This window comes from Hemicordylus capensis, chromosome 3, assembly GCF_027244095.1.
Source record: "Hemicordylus capensis ecotype Gifberg chromosome 3, rHemCap1.1.pri, whole genome shotgun sequence".
NCBI lineage: Eukaryota > Metazoa > Chordata > Lepidosauria > Squamata > Cordylidae > Hemicordylus > Hemicordylus capensis.
Window position 1 is genome coordinate 114,162,476 of NC_069659.1, and position 17,309 is coordinate 114,179,784.

Below are 17,309 nucleotides of genomic sequence, written 5' to 3' on the forward strand. Positions count from 1 at the left end.
TGCCTTTGGCATAGAACAGAATATTTTCATGAGTTCTCAGTATGGAGCACTTTAACGGTGCAATTCTGACCAGTTACACTTTTGCCATTGATGGGAACGGAACATTCTTTGGACCCAATGGCGCCGTGCTGCTCTTAGGTATTTGTTTATCTACCGCCTGATATCTATCACTACATAATCCATATTACAATATAACATAAAAACAAAACACTTTCACAAAATAAAGACAATTAAAAACAATTCACAGAGTAAAACAAACAGTTTTAAAATTAGTTTTAACTGAAAGCCTGAGGAAACAGGTGTGCCTTCTGGGTCAAGACAGAGAAGCTCTTATTTTGACAAGGAGTGCATTCCAAAGCCCTGGGGCAGCCATAGAGGCCCAACAGCCCCAAGTCGCAACCAGACCAGCTGGCAACAACTGTAACTGGACCTCCCCAGATGATCTAATAGGCAGGAGTTTTCCTGACAAAGAAGGCACTCTCGAGTACCCTGAATCTAATCCATTCATGGCTTTATAGGTAATAAAAAGCACTTTTGTATTTCGTTCCGAAACCTATCGGCAGCTAGTGTAGTCTTGTTTTTTTTAATCGGTGTTCTATGGTCCCTTTGCGTTGTCCCAGAGACCAGCCTGACTGCAGCATTCTATACCAACTGTAGTTTGTGGATTACGTACAAAGGCAGCTCCATGTAGAGAGTATTACAGTAAAGCATGGAGGTAACCAGCATATGCACTACTGTTTTAAGGCCATTTACCTCCAGAATTTGGTGAAGCTGTTGTATCAGTCAAGGTAAAAAAAATGTACTCCTGGTCACCGCCTCAGCCTGAGAAACCAGAGAGAGTTTTGGATCCAGGAGCACTTCCAAGCTGTGTACCTGACCTTTCAGGGGGAGTGTAACTCCATCCAGAACAGGCAGATCTAAGCCATCTCTTAGGTCTTGACCCCCTACAATCAGTCTTATCTGGATTCAACTTCAATTTGTTATCCCTCATCCAGCCCATTACTGCCTCCAGGCAAGCATTTAGAGAAGTTATGCCATTTCTTGAAGTTGATAGGGACAAATAGATTTGGGCATCATCAGCATATTGCTAACACTCTGCACCAAACATCCTGGTGATGTTTCCCAGCGGTTTCATTTAAATGTTAAAGAGCACTGGAGACATCATGGAACCTTAAGGAACTCCATATAGTAACTCTTGCTTTGCAGAGCAACAGTCTCCAAGTGACACTATCTGGAATCTACCCAAGAGGTAGGAACGGAACCACTGTAGAACAGTGCCAGCTAATCCCACCTTCCTCAGTCGACCTAGAAAGATACCATGGTCCAGTGTTCCCTGTAAGAGGGATTCCCGGATGTTGTTGACTACAACTCCCAGCATCCCCAGCTGCAATGGCCTTTGGCTGGGGGTTATGGAAATTGTAGACAACATCATCTGGGAATCCCTCTTACAGGGAACACTGCCATGGTCGGTGGAAGTGAAAGCCTCCAAGTGATCCAAAAGGATCAGCGGAGTCACACTCCCTCTGTCAGTACCTAATTCGAGATCATCTATCAGGCCAACCAAGGCAGTCTCAACCCCACAGCCCACCTGAAAGCTGGGTTGAAATGGGTCTAGATCAGAGCTGCTCAACTTGCAGGGCTGCTCTGGCAATATGTCAGAGCATAGATTTTCAAATGTGTTCTGTGTTGTAACCTGTTGGATTCCAGTCAAGTCTTTCTCCATGCGTTCTAGTCGTCTACCTTGCCGTTTCAGCTCCCGTAATGCTTCCGAATACCACGGGGCTAATTTTTAAGCAGGTCAGAGAGGACACATAGGAGTGATTTTGTCTACTGCTCTAGTGAGTTTGTTATTCCAAGTTTGCACCAGAGCATCGACGGAATCGATAGAGCCAACTCTTAAACCCTTCTAAGGCTTCTTGGAATCCTGTTAGATCCAATAACCTCAGGTGGACCAACCTAATGAGTCCTTCACCCCTGCAGAGGTGGGTTGTGGTTGCAAGTCCTAGTTTAACCATATGGTAGTCTGTCTATAACAATGGGGAAATAACAGTAGTCCCCACCCACGGAAGACCACCCTGATCAGAGTAAAAGACCAAATTGAGTGTGTAACCAGCAACATGTGTCGGTCCAGAGACCAGTTGAGATAGACCCATAGTCATAATTGTCACTATGAACTCCTGAGCTGCTCCTGACAACCTGGTGCCCTCGTTATATCAATACTGAAACTGTGGTTGCTAAAGTAGTAATAGGTAACTAACCTATGTAATGAAACAAAATATTGTTTGCTCTGGACTTGGGAGTACTGAATTTAAGACCTATATTCAGATTTATAAATCTTATAAGCTGAAATTTAGGATCAGTCACAATGTCTCTGCCCAACCTACCCCAAAGGATAAAATAAAACTAGCTATGTAGACTGACTTAGCAAAGTCAAACTACAGATTTTATTTATTTATTTATTCGATTTTTATACTGCATTTCCGAGCTGGCTCAGAGCGGTTTACAATTAAACAGAAATAATTAAAAACAATTAAAACAGAAATACAAATATAAACACCAATTTAAAAACATCTTTAAAAACAATTAAACTATCAAAACTATTAAAACCCTGAAAACCAGGTTAACATTAAAAAAATTAAAACTAATTAAAAACCCTGAAAGGCCTGGCCAAACAGATGAGTTTTAAGGGCTCTCTTGAAAGTCATTAAAGAATTAAGATTACGAATTTCTGCTGGGAGTGCATTCCACATCCCAGGAACAGCTACAGACAAGGCCTGCCTCTGAGTCGCCACCAAACGAACCGGTGGTAACTGGAGATGTACCTCCCCAGATGACCTTAACGTGCGATGGGGATCATGTAAAAGAAGGCGCTCTCTAAGATATCTCGGACCCAAGCCGTTCAGGGCTTTAAAGTTAATAACCAGCACTTTGTATTTTGCCCGGAAACATATCGGCAGCCAGTGTAACTGTTTCAAAACAGGCATCATATGGTCTCTCCGGGTTGCCCCAGAGACCAATCTGGCTGCCGCATTCTGAACTAACTGAAGTTTCCGGACTGCGTACAAAAGCAGCCCCACGTAGAGCGCATTGCAATAGTCAAGCCGGGAGGTTACCAGCTGATGCACCACTGTTTTAAGGTCATCCTCTTCAAGGAATGGGCACAGCTGTTGAATCAGCCGAAGCTGATAGCAAGCACTCCTGGCCATGGTCTCCACCTGAGATACCAGGATGAGACCTGGGTCCAGGAGTACTACCAAGCTGCGCACCTGCTCCTTCTGGGGGAGTGTAACCCCATCCTGCACAGGAAGATCTAATTCACCCCTCAGATTCTAAGCCCCCACAATGAGCACCTCCGTCTTGCTTGGATTCAGCTTCATTTTGTTATCCCTCATCCAGCCCATTACTGCCTGTAGGCAAGCATTTAGAGAATGCGTGCCATTTCCTGAAGATGAAAAGGAGAAGTAGATTTGGGTGTCATCAGCATACTGATAACACCCAGCACCAAACCTCCTGATGATCTCACCCAGCGGTTTCATGTAGATGTTAAAAAGCATTGGTGACAGAATGGATCCCTGAGGGACTCCATATAACAGCTCCTGTTTTGAGGAGCAACTGTCACCAAGCTCCACCATCTGGAATCTATCTGAGAGATAGGAACGGAACCACTGCAAAGCAGTGCCCCCTATCCCCAACTCCCCCAGGCGATCCAGAAGGATACCATGGTCGATGGTATTGAACGCCGCCAAGAGATCCCGAAGAACCAGCAGAGTCACACTCCCTCTGTCGATTCCCTGGTAAAGGTCATCCATCAGGCCGACCAAGGCTGTCTCAACCCCATAGCCAGCTCTAAAACCAGTTTGAAATGGGTCTAGATAATCAGTTTCCTCCAAGACTGCCTGGAGCTGGTCAGCCACCACCCTCTCAATCACCTTGCCCAACCAAGGGAGATTGGAGATTGCCCCGTAGCTGTCCATCGCTAAGGGGTCCAGGGAAGGCTTCTTTAAGAGTGGTCTAACCATTGCCTCCTTCAGGCAAGGGGGCACCCTACCCTCCCTCAGCGATGCATTTACGATATTAACCAGGCCACCTCCAACACTCTCCCTGCTAGATAGAAGCAGCCAAGTCGGGCAAGGATCCAGAGAACAGGTGGTAGGCCGCACTGCCCCAAGCAGCTTGTCCACATCCTCAGGAGTCACAGATTGAAACTGATCCAATCTAATACTGCAAGAGGGATTGCTGGACACCTCCTCCATACACCTTGCAGAAATAGTGGAGTCCAAGTCAACCCAAATACAGGAGATCTTATTCGAAAAGAACCCATTAAAAGCATCACAGCAAAGCAACTCCGGGGACTGATTGGAAGGAGCAGAAACCAAACTCCTCACAACCCAGGATAGCTCCGCCGAGCGTGAACCTGCAGTTGCAATGCGCGCAGACCAGAATCTCTCTTTTGCTGCGTGCACTGCCACCGCATAAGCCTTCAAATGGGTCACATGCTGAATCCTGTCAAATTCAAACCGAGTTCTCCTCCACTTGCGATCTAGTCGCCTACCCAACCGCTTCAGCCCCCACAGCTCCTCAGTATACCAAGGGGCCATTTTTGCAGCAGGTCGGAAGGGACGCTTGGAAGCAATCATGTCTACTGCCCTGATGAGTTCCCTGTTCCAGGTTCCCACCAAGGCATCGACAGAATCACTGGCCGCACCAACGTCAAAATCCTCCAAGGCCTTTTGAAACCTCACTGGGTCCAGCAGCCTTTTTGGACGGACCATCCTAATAGGTCCACCACCCCTGCAGGGGTGGATTGCGGCTGTGAGACAAACCTTAACCAGGTAGTGGTCCGTCCATGACAATGGGGAAACCACTGGATCCCCCACCCACGGAACACCCCCCCTGATCTGAACAAAAGACCAAATCGAGTGCATGGCCAGCAACATGAGTTGGTTCAGAAACTAATTTGACTTAATATGATAGCATTGACTTAATGGTCTAGACTCGAGCACATTGCTTACAAGTACATTCCTTACAAGACTGCAATGTTTGGGGTTTTTAGCTTAGAAAAAAGGCATCTAAGGGAAACACAATAGAGGTTTAAAAATTATGCGTGATATGGAAAGAGTGGCTAGAGAGGAATTTTTCTCTCGTAGATAAATTAATGGAGGACAGGTGTATCAATGGCTACAAGGCTTTATAGCTGTAGGCTACCTTCAGGTTCTGAGGCAGGAGGCCTCTGGTATGCAATACCAGTTGCATACAGGGGAGCAATGGCAGAAGAAGAGCCTTGCCTGCTTGTGAGCTTCCCAGAGGCATCTGGTGGGTGACTGTGAGAGACAGGATTCTGGACTAGATAGTCCTTGGGCCTGATCCAGCAAGACTCTTATGTTCTTAAAATAGCCAAGTTCTTCCCATTTTAGAATTATTTGTTACATACCCAATGCAGTCTTTAAACATAGTGTAAAGAGATAAGAAACCAGCCAGTTATAGTATTTGTCTGTATAAGCAGTCTGGAAAACAATTAACATGGTAAGAAGAGTCCATAAGATTCATTTATAGCTTGATACTATGCATGCTTATTGAGAAGTGAGTTTCCTGGAGTTCAGTAGGGTTTTCTCTCCTGCAAGTGCATATTGTGTTGCAATCTCAGAGTGACAGTCTGACTCTGGACTACATGTAGGCAAAAGGGAAAGCTGCTCTGTAATTCCTGTTTTGTTGACAGCTATTCTGTTTATTTTGGAACAAAGATGCCTGTTGCCAGCCAGAGTCACGGTTCGGTCTGCTGATGGATGAATGAGCTGCAAGTGCTAAGTGAGAGATACAAGCTCCTCCAACCTGCCACACCTTTCTTCTTGAATTGTGAGAACCTTGGAGATGAGGAGCAGGAGCAATTCCGGAGTCCGTTTAGATGGTTATGCTCGGCTTGTTCAACAGACCATTTTGAGTAATCAGGTTAGTACAGCTCTGACAGGTGAATGGGCCATACCCATACTTCTCTGTCCTCTCCCTTTTTGTACATAATCATTGCTTGGCTGTGTATTATTCCCTCTACCTCATATGTTCAAGTGTATAAAATATATTTATATTAAATCTTGTATTGGTGTATAAAATGTTTTGGACGAGAGAATAAACGCAGGACTAATCTTTGATTTTCCTGTGGAGAGGTATTTTGAGGGGATACCAACATCTTGTAAAGAGATTCTGTGGCAGAGGGAGTTAGCAAGTATCCCCTTTTATGTGGGGTGGGTGGACGCATCTCCCATAATAGTCCTTAAAGTACCAAGCACTATCAGGCAGCTTCTACATCTTCTGCTCCCTTCCAAATTTCTTGTAAGGGGCTGAACAGGCTTTAAATAGTTTAAAGGGATTTGCAGATTCCAATGATCAGCAGGACATATTGTCCCTGTTTAAGGTAATGTAGCACAGAGGGCCCTCTCGTCTTCATGCCTCCATGATCTTCATTTTAAGTCATCAGCTGCTGATGCTCATGGCTTCTGCTTTGTCCTCTCTGCTCTTTACAGTCATGTTTTTGATGAGCTGAACAGCTGATAATGAAATGTGTTGATCTTTTCTCATCCTCTCTGTAGCTTGCAGGATCTCTCCCCTCCCTCCCTGCCTGGCTTTTCTCAGACTTTTCTGGGAGTTGGCTTTCTCATTCCCAGCTGTCAAAAATCTACCTCATGTTCTGCCTGTTAGAACTTTGAAACTCAGGGCATTGCTTCAACAGAGTATGGTTAGACTTAGCAGTCATTCCCATAGCTTGGAACTTCTGGCCTTTTGCTGTAGGGCCATGCTTTGTAGACTGTAGGGGCATGCCTTGCTCCAGTTCTTCCTTTCTAACATGCCTAGAGTGCAATTTTAGGGTCACTTATGGCTTTAACCAAGAGTATATTTTTCAGCAAATTCTTGAATACTGCATCAACACATATCATGACAAGTTAATAGTCATGTACAGTAATTGGCAGGCATTTTTCCAATTTATTATATCAGCAATATATTGTTTGAAATGCTTACGTTATGATTTTCTTGCATCAGTTCTGCAGATATCAAACATTACAAGGACAGAGCAGCTCTCCTATCAGTGTAGAATGGCAGCTGCTGTCCCAAGGAGCGCACATGGTTATTTCCGTGTGTGATGAAATGGCGCTCAGTTTGCTAACTGAGCAAAGATACACCTTTTAAAAGTGGAGATTCTCTTAAATTTAGTGGGTGTAGAGCAGGCCTGCTCAACTTCGGCCCTCCTGCAGATGTTGGCCTACAACTCCCATAATTCCTGGCTATTGGCTACAGTGTCTGGGGATTATGGGAGTTGTAGTCCAAAAACAGCTGGGGGGCCTAAGTTGAGCAGGCCTGGTGTAGAGCATCTGGCCCTATCCAGTTCCAGCACATCATCCTTCCAGTGGCTGCTGATAGTATCTGCCTTGTGTTTCTTTTTAGATTGTGAGCCCTTTGGGGACAGGGACCATCTTAATTATATATTATTTATTTTTTCTATGTAAACTGCTTTGAGAACTTTGGTTGAAGAGTGGTATCTAAATATTTGTAGTAGGATGACTTTTATGCAGATTGGCTTAGAATTCTTTGGAGCTGTCAGTCATAAGAGGCAGAGAGTGACAGAAGTTGGAAGTGAAGTTTACTTGGAGTGGAACAGGGTTGATTTGATTTAAATCGCTTCACCAAAGGACTTGATTTTAATTATTTAAATAACTGGTTAGGAAGATTCTATATAATCATTTTCTAGTAAATGTACATTCTTCTCATTCATCTTTGCATTTTTAGAGTGGGTGGGGCAAGGGGCTTGAGTGAGTCCATGTGCGTGTGCATACGTGCTGCGTGTTCACCAGCTGCAGCCTAGAACTGATCAGGTCTGTTATTTCTCATCCCCATATGCTGCTCTTAACATGTTCATAGAATATAATTAGAAGTAATGATTAATATTTATGATGTTATCTTTGACCTGGGATCTTCTTTTAATCAATTGTTTTTTAAAATTAAAAAATCCAACTTCTTTTTTTTTTTAAGTAATCATTGATTTTTATCAACCCTGGAGTGATGATTTGGGTTTGGATAGGAGCAGTCTAAGAGAGGAGTTTTGAGACTCAAGGGATAAGACAGTCTAAAAATGAAGTACTGGGTTATTAGGACAGTCTGTAATGAAGACTGGGTTGTGAAGTACAATTCTGGGAAGGAACTGAGTTCAAAGGTGAAAAGCCTTGTATATTGTCCTTAAAGTAACTAAGTGTCGTGAAAAGTTCAAATCATCAACTTTGTATCCAAGCAAGATTTCAGCCCTGCTAATCAGTAGTGAAAAAAACAAACCTCGGACAATATCTTTAAATAAATATTCTTCTTGTTTTGTTTTTAAAGTACATAAGAAGCTGCCATATACCAAGTCAGACCATTGGTCCATCTAGCTCAGTATTGTCTACACAGACTGGCAACAGCTTCTCCAAGGTTGCAGGCAGGAATCTCTCTCAGCCCCACCTTGGAGATGAAACTGAGGGAACTTGGAACCTTCTGCATGCAAGCATGCAGATGCTCTTCCCAGAAAAATGAGAGGAGTCCTGGTCTTGTGGTAGCAAGCATGACTTGTCCCCATAGCTAAGCAGGGTCTCCCCTGGTTGCATCTGAATGGGAGACTTGATGTGTGAGCACTGCAAGATATTCCCCTCAGGGGATGGAGCTGCTCTGGGCAGAGCAGATGGTTTCAAGTTCCCTCCCTGGCTTCTCCAAGATAGGGCTGAGAGAGATTCCTGCCTACAACCTTGGAGAAGCTGCTGCCAGTCTGTGAAGACAATATTGAGCTAGATAGACCAATAGTCTGACTCAGTATATGGCAGTTTCCTATGTTTCTGACGGCCCCATCCCCAAAGGGGAATATCTTACAGTGCTCACACATGTAGTTGCCCATTCATATTCAGCCAGGGCAGACTCTGCTTAACAAAGGGGACAAGCTGATGGAGTTATTTCTGTAACAACTCTCCTTATGTCTGCAAAGCCATGTTATCAAGATTAAAAAACCAAGAGAGTTACAGAGACTCCATCATATAATTGGTGGCTGGCAGCGGAAACATAAGTACACTTATACAAGCCAAAGTAATATCTAAGGTGAAAATAAACTTTACATACATCCCTGACTCAAACTAAACACCACCCATGTATATGTGGTGAATACATATTTGTGCAATCATCACGAGTGATGATTCATATGTGGTAGGTGTTTTCCTGGAAACACATGGAAAACACATGCATTGGAAAATGATCCTGGTTTAAGTGACCCTTAGACTAGATGGTGTTTGCAATAAAACTAATATAAACATATTCACTAGATTTATTTTAGTGGCTGCTGGTATTTATTACAGTGTGGCTGAAAAACAAATCTTGATAGCTGGTAGGTAAATCTAAAAACAACTGGATCCATCAGATAGATTTGGCTCTTAGATACGTATAAACATGATATTCTAAGTCTATATATTTGTTGCGCCATGTATCTATGGTAAACCGAAGATCTCTTACTGTAGAAAGCTGCAGTGGGCAGGATCCAGATTAAGTTAGTCATGACTAAGCACCATTGGGGGGGAAAAGTAAGTCATAACTGAATAAAATCCTGTTAACTTCAATGGGATTTAGTTATGACCAACATTCTGGATCCTGCCCAGAATCTTGAAATAGTCTTTAATTAAAATTGTATTGCTTATAGAGAGGAGAGCAGAAGATTTTTCTTTTCTGAATCAGTTTCCAAATATATTCCTTGTTAAGCACTGTAAACTGGAGTAGGGCAATATAAAAGGCATAAGGCATAATGGACTCCAGATTTAAGATGCAGAATGTCAGTAGGAAGTTCATCACACAAAGTGTGCCAGGAGCAGACTCTCTTCATAAGAAAACAGCCATTAGAAATCCCCATTTAACACTGCTTGCCAAGCAGTGATGTTTAGCATGTAACTCATGGATAACCGAGTAATGCGTGCAACAACAAGAGAAATAGGTATCCTTAGCTGTTGTGATGCAATTTCAAAAATGGCTTTAAAAAAAATCTGTAGGGAAATCCTGGGAAGAATTAAAAAGAAATAGGAAGCAGGATTCAACTCTGCAGATCTCATACCAGTGATCCAAGGTTATGTATGTGTCCTGAATCTTTCTGAAATCCGTGGGGATCTATGAAGATGATGCAGATCTGTGGTTGTGATGAGTATCTTTCTTTTCCCCCTCACCCTTATTTAAGCTCTTCGCAAGACCTGTTTACCTCTTCCTTCTGTCCATGTGTGTATGCTGGCAGTGCAGCAGGATGTTGGGGCAATGGGAAGTCTGTGTTCTCCTCTGTCCACATTTATTCCTCCATCCCTGTGCCTAGCAAGTGACTTGAGCTCCAAACTTGAGTAACTTGCTTGAGGAAAGAAAGGCTAAATGGATGTGGTGGTGTTACATACAGACTACCAATTGTCTATCCAGATTCAGTGTATGTACGCACTGTGCCAATAGCATTAGTTGCTTATGTCCCATGTGTGTGTGTGTGTGGTGGGGGTGTACATGTACACGTTCAAATTGGACATTCAGTGGTTTCATCATGTTTGTATATATTTGTTTTGAGTGGGAAAAGTACAAGCTCTTTGCTTAAGTGCTGAGATGGCTTTAGCATCACTGCACTGCTAGAGCAAATCTGATATGATGTAAGCAATTGAAATGGGCTCTGATTCCCCAGTAATTGAGCATATCTATCAAACAGGCAAAGACCAACAGAATTCATGGGCAAAAGAAAGAAACAGATACAACAAACAGTGATAAAATAGGTATAACCTAAACAGACAATTATACAAATATTCTTTTCTATATGCTTTTGATTTCCCCCTCCCCCCACTCTGGAGGTGCCCCTTCACACAGTCCTACAAAGCCGCTTCACAACATCAGTCAGGCCTGACACTTTTGTTACTTTGTTGTTGTTTTTTGTTTACATTTATATCCCGCTCTTCCTCCAAGGAGCCCAGAGCGGTGTACTACATACTTAGCTTTCTCCTCACAACAACCCTGTGAAGTAGGTTAGGCTGAGAAAGAAGTGACTGGCCCAGAGTCACCCAGCAAGTATCATGGCTGAATGGGATTTGAATTCGGGTCTCCCCGGTTCTAGTCCAGCACTCTAACCACTACACCACACTGACCTCTGCTGATCAGGATATGTCAAAGGAACTGTCCTGTTTGGTAAGTATCTGTTCCACTGTTTCCTCTTCACCTTAACCTTGGTTTCTTCCACAGTCTTCTTCCTCAGTTTTTCTCATGGCGAGCCTTTCTCCATTCTTTGCCTGAGTAATTCTTCACACTCTTTCTTTCTCACTCTCTTCTCTCTCTATCTCTCCAACTACTACTCTTAGTTACCTAGATGACCTGCCTCCCCTCCACTAGGTATTGCATACTAAGTGAATAGTGTAAGCTACACTATCATGTTTGCAAGAACACTGTAGAGGCTAGACTCTGATTCCAGCTAAATCACTATATTAAATCCTAAAAGGCATTCAAACTGAACATTTTTGGCACCAATTTAACAGGTTTAGATTCATTTGTGTTTTTTAAATATTAATACATCTTAAATTGTATAGGATTATCATTATGCAGAAAAAGAAAACATCGACCCAACTCTTTGCACTTTATAATTATGTGTAGGAGTGTGCGTATGTGTGTGGAGGAAGTTCTAATGCATGTGGATTTTACATTTTGGTATATGTGCAGGCAGTACATCTCTAAAAGGAGAGAAGGAACACCGTATTTTTTAAAATTAAAATGAAATTCATGTTTTTTACGTGGCCTCTGTCCTCTTCACTAAGATTCTCCTACAGCAAAGCCTGACTCTGCAGTACTATAAATTACAAAGCTTCGTATGATGGACATATTGGTAGGTGTACATTCCTGTAGCATCCCTGCACTCTTTCATCCTTCCCTTACCATAGTTGTACTACTTTCAACCCACCCTTTGTGCCCATTTTGACATGTGAGACTCCAATTCTGTATTGCAGCCATCAATGGCTGGCAGATGGCCAAAATACTACTCTAATACCGTATCTTACTGTCCATTAATGAAAACCTAATGGTACCAGCTTCTATTTTTAGATTTGGTAATTTCTCTCTGCAACTAGAAGAATCAGATTGTTCATGGCAGAAAATGTGTGCAAAGCAAGACCTGATCAGCCTGAGTGATACAAAACTTACAAATATTTCCTCTCTTGATCTCTGGTTAAAATCTCTTGGGTTAGCAAAGAATGGCACCTTGACATGATACATTGTTCTCCAGATACCGAGAAAGCTAAAAAAATTATTCCCTGTGACTCTTCTCACTTCTAGAACTGTCCAGGCTGGTCACTTCGTGTGTGTGAGGGAGAGGGAGAGAAAGAGAAATAAGTATTTTGAATGCAAGCTAGCTTCCAGAGGTTAGGGGTGGATGATTGGCTGGGCAATCTTATGGTCTTACTAAGCTGGGAAGCTGTTAGCATCATTGTGATGTGACCCCTGACCTAGGTGTGTTCCTAGCAGCAATGTCAACATCATAGATAAAGAAAAAAAGATAAAGAAACAAAGGCTAACATAGCAACACAGCATCCTCAGTACTTCTGTTTCTATATTGCAAACCAGTGATGCTCCCACATTGACTATGCGTGACACCATTTATGTTGTTGTCAGCCAAACAACACCAAGAGGTCACTAATCTAATACATGCCAGCCACAAAGAGTATCTCATTACATTGTGGTGTGGCAGACAGGAAGGCAACATCTGATACCTCTAGCCATGAATGTCAGGGTAGGGGTGTACACTGAACAGCTCTGGACAGTTCTGTTTGAATTTGAACCAAACAGCCAGTCTGCATACCAGTTCATTAGAACTGGCCGGTGGTTCGGTTCGTGCATTTGATCCAGGTCAACCCAGTTCAGTAATGAGTCCCCTTTACAAGCATTGGGGATCCCTAGCAACTAAAATTGGGTTGAAAAGGGGGGGGGAGGTTTTGGGCCAGTGACTGCTCCCCTAGGTCCTGCTTGCACTTCTCCTGCATCGGCACGGGCTGGCAGGATGCTAGGTTTGAGTTCGTCTTGATCTGGACCTGTTTGAATTGATCCAGGTTTGATCTGAACCAGTTCTGCACACCGGTTCACCAAATTCTGATCTCCTGCTAATACATGCACAGGCAGCCTGGAAGCAAATATTATTTATTATTTATTTATTTGTTCGATTTTTAGACTGCCCTTACAAAATAGCTCAGGGTGCTTCACAAACAGCAAAGACCCTCTAAAACAATTTAAGAGCACTGGAAGGCCAGGCCAAACAGGTAGGTCTTTAGGGCTCTCCTAAATTCCAATAAAGAATTTGAATTACGGATGTCTGCAGGGAGCGCATTCCACAGTCCAGGAGCAGCTACAGAGAAGGCCCACCTCTGGGTCGCCACCAGACGAGCTGGTGGCAACTGGAGCCGGACCTCTTCAGATTATCTTAGCGTGCAGTGGGGATTAGACCGAAGAAGGAGCTCTCTAAGGTAACCTGGACCTAAGCCATTCAGGGCTTTAAAGGTAATAATCAGCACTTTGTATTTTGCTCAGAAACGTATCTGCAGCCAGTGCAGCTGTTTCAAAACAGGCATAATATGATATCTCCGGGTTGCCCCGGAGACCAGCCTTGCTGCCGCATTTTGAACTAACTGAAGTTTCCGAACTACGTATAAAGGCAGCCTCACATAGAGCGCGTTACAGTAGTCAAGCCTGGACGTTAGCAGCTGGTGCACCACTGTTTTGAGGTCATCCTCCTCTAGGAATGGATGCAGCTGTCCAATCCACCTAAGCTGATAAAAAGCATTCCTGGCCACAGCCTCCACCTGAAATACCAGAGTGAGGCCTGGATCCAGGAGTACCCCCAAGCTGTGTACCAAGGAAACAGCCAAGGAAGGAGTACCATTCCAAATGCAATAGATTGCCACCTCATAGCCTAGTGATCAGAAGGTTGTGTGGAAAATGCATGAATGTTGCAGAAGAGTTCAAGACTGTGAGAAAAATGTTCCTACCCAGACCTTTGCTGTTAACACTCCTAGTAACACATTCGTATCATGACATGTAAGGGAAACTAAATGTGTCATTTGTGCTTGGTCCCCCACTCCCCTTGTCTTACATAAAATAGCAGATTTTGGTGGGGGGTGCTGATGAGGATCAGGACAGTGGCACATGGGGATGGGGCATAGAACCTGTTCCTGTCATACCACAGTCCCAATGAAACCAATCTCCCCCCACCACTCTGAGCTGCTATAAACCCCACATGCACCCCTGCAGCAGAACAGAGATATTGCCAGTTGGAGGGAGTGACACAAGCCACAGTGGCCTCAGATAGTGCTCTGTCACATTCATGCCCAGAATTCGGTTATTGCAACAATATGCACCCATCCCATGAGGTGAAATGATATCTCTTGGTTTCCTGTGCCCTGGCTCCAATCCTGCAAGGAAAAATAGACCATGAGTGTTTGGTCATGGCCAGAAGTGTTTAATGTTCATATCCAATAGAGATGGCCATGCTTTCCATTGCCTTCAGTGGTGCATCATGGGATCTTCCTTACATTTGGAAGTTTGTAATCAACAGGTCTTCCTCTTCTGCCGCTGGAGTACTCGCTCTATGTTCCCTATGTGGATGATGCCGTTTCAACTGCTTTATGTTAGTACATAGTTTCCTCCTATTGCAAGGTCAGGGGAAAACATTTTGTGATAATAGGCGACAGAGTGCTTTGCAAACTAGCATGCTTTGGTGGGTGATCAGTGCTCCCTCTAAGGCGTGCATGTGTGCACGCACTCACATGTTTTTTGCGTCCGCTCAATTATTTTTAGATCCCGTTCCGGTTGAATCAGGAAGACTCCAGTCTGAATGCACATGCACACACACTGCCTTGATACTGCCATTCAGAACGAAACTCATTCTACGGACATATGAATTTTTTTTTTTTTTTAGAGAGAACACTCTGGGTGATGTAGGCTAGTTCAGAGCTATGGGCTCCGTCGCCCTCTCTTTCCAGTGTGGGGTACGTTGTCCTTAAATTGAGCCCCAGCTGCAGCAAGAGGGTTGGGATTCCTGATGGGCATTTATATGTGGATTTCTGAGATGGAGAACCTGTAATGCTGGCAAAATGCCTTTCTCACTTTGTTGTGAGCCTTGGTGGTTTGTTTGTGCCAAGTACCCATTTTCACCACTTTCATCATGAAGTTCTCACTTGTATGCTCTATAGACATGAGGATAGAACAGTGTTCTTCATTGCAAAGCCTGGCAGGAACCAGTGGGAGCCCCCATCAACCCTATGTACATCCCCCTATCTAATTGTGTAATGGGCATCTGCCAAAGCTGATCTCTCATCTTTCATCTATTATGCATTCTTAGTACTTAGTACTTTAGTACTTGTCATGAGAAAATGAAGAAGTCCAATTAGATATCTTAATAAATAAAAATAAGTCAAGTTTGATTTTAGCAAACCAAGGCTTAATTAATATTTATTTATATTTATTTTGTTTTAGAAATGTATTAGTCACTCTTCAGAAGGCTCCCAGGGTGGTATACATATTAAGACAATAAACAAATATGAAATTGAATGAAAAAAATTACAGGGGAAAGCAGCAGCCATACAGGCAGTAAACAATAAAATTGATCAAGAACAATAAAATAACAAAACCAGTTGCATGATGTGTTGGAATTCCTGGGCAATTTTTTAAAAATGGGTTTGGAAAGATATCAAAATTACTGCCAAGCATGCTTCTCTGGGGAAGGCATTCCAAATATCAAGTGCAGGAAACCTTTTAGTAGCTAAGGTTTTGCACTTTTCCTGCATTACTAGCTAGGCTGGGCACAGAGCATCTGCATTCTTGGCCCCTCGTTCTCAGCTCGCCCCCTCCAATGTTCTTTTTCTCTGGCCGGCCGCATGGCCAAGCACTTCTTCTGGCTGTCTGCGACCCCCGCCCTTGTCGCTTTCTTGCCAGAAGCCCCAGCCACTTTCTTTACACACCCCACCACTTTCCCCAGTGCCACTTACTTCATCCACCCCACTGCCGCTTCCCCCAGAGCCACTTTCCTCACCAACCCACCCTGCCGCCACCTTCTTGCTTTTCCCAGCGCCACTCTCTCGCCTGTCCGTCCATTTCTGCCTGTTCGATTTCCCCCCTGGCAGCTCACTCGCGAACTCTTGTGAGAGCTGCCACACATGAGATTAGCGATGGATACATTAAAGAAAAGTAGATAGATAGATTTGTTCCCAATAGGTAAATAATTGTCCTTAAGAATTTGTCCCCCAAAGAGTTTAATAATTAATAGGTTTGGGAATAGACATTACAATAATCTATAATAACCCCATATGTCCTTGAAGCATAATGGTAATGCCAGTTGTGACACTAACATACCACATGCTGTCCTTTAAACCTAAAGATCTTCCTGTGCATAGGCCATTTTCCAGAAAATTCCCTCTTAGAATTTTCCATTGCTCCTCTGACACTGAGCATACAATGAAATTGCTTTAAAATAATCCACACAAACCAGAAACCAAATCAAAACTGACTCCTTCTCTTTCCTCCCACAGCCTAGAAATGACTGCAGTCATGGAATCACACCTACGCATAAGATTCTCTTTGGTACAAATGACACATTATGCACAGCTGCATTTTCTTTCATCTTGTGTTTTCTTTTTGAAAAACAAAAAGCAGAAAGGTTCTACTGCTGCAAGTTTCAGTAGAAAAACAGTAGCAGGGGAGGCATTTAACCCATTCCCTTCTGGATGTTTTTGAGCTCAAAATGGGCCCCCAACTGCACTTCACCTTGCAGAAGAGAAGGGTATTTGTATATTTTGTCCCATAAGAGCAAATATAGGCAGGTTAGAGGGGGCGGACCAGTCCCAGGGTTAGACAAAATAAAGGCAGGTGGGAGAGGCAGACCAGTCTGGAGAGGAAAGCTTCCAGAAGGGAAAGGGGTAAACAGTTCTTTCTCCCCCTCATCCCCTCTACAATTCCTCCATTGAAAGCTGTGGTCTTGAAGGCTGATTTGGGATTTTTTTTTTTTAAAGATTCATGTAGCTATGGCTATAATGCTGCATGGCATTTGACCCTTTAGTGTAAGCAAAAGAGATAACACAATGAGAAAAATTCTGTTGATCTGAAAATAGGAGAGCTGCTTTTAAGGCTCATACACTTCGGCTTGGTTCAGATGAACACTACCTGGCACATGTGATAAGGCTGGGAACGCACTGAGAGCACACCCACCTTGACGTCGCCAGAGGATGTCCTGATGCAACTTCAGGGCATCCCTCAATTGCATAAGGGCTTTCATC

At 43.5% G+C, this 17,309-nt stretch overlaps 1 protein-coding gene across 7 annotated transcripts in view; it reads left to right on the top strand.

Annotated features, from left to right (window-relative positions):
- Positions 1-17,309, top strand: part of PHKA2 (phosphorylase kinase regulatory subunit alpha 2) — a 92,791-nt gene that overhangs the window by 1,670 nt on the left and 73,812 nt on the right. For 6 of the 7 annotated variants that reach the window (XM_053304613.1, XM_053304609.1, XM_053304605.1 and 3 more), the window contains exon 2: positions 5,742-5,946. In XM_053304613.1, the coding sequence (XP_053160588.1) occupies positions 5,869-5,946 (78 nt within the window). In that variant the 5' untranslated portion in view covers positions 5,742-5,868. Of the gene's footprint in view, positions 1-5,716; positions 5,947-17,309 lie in introns of all 7 variants that reach the window. The other variant, XM_053304606.1, reaches the window with a different exon arrangement.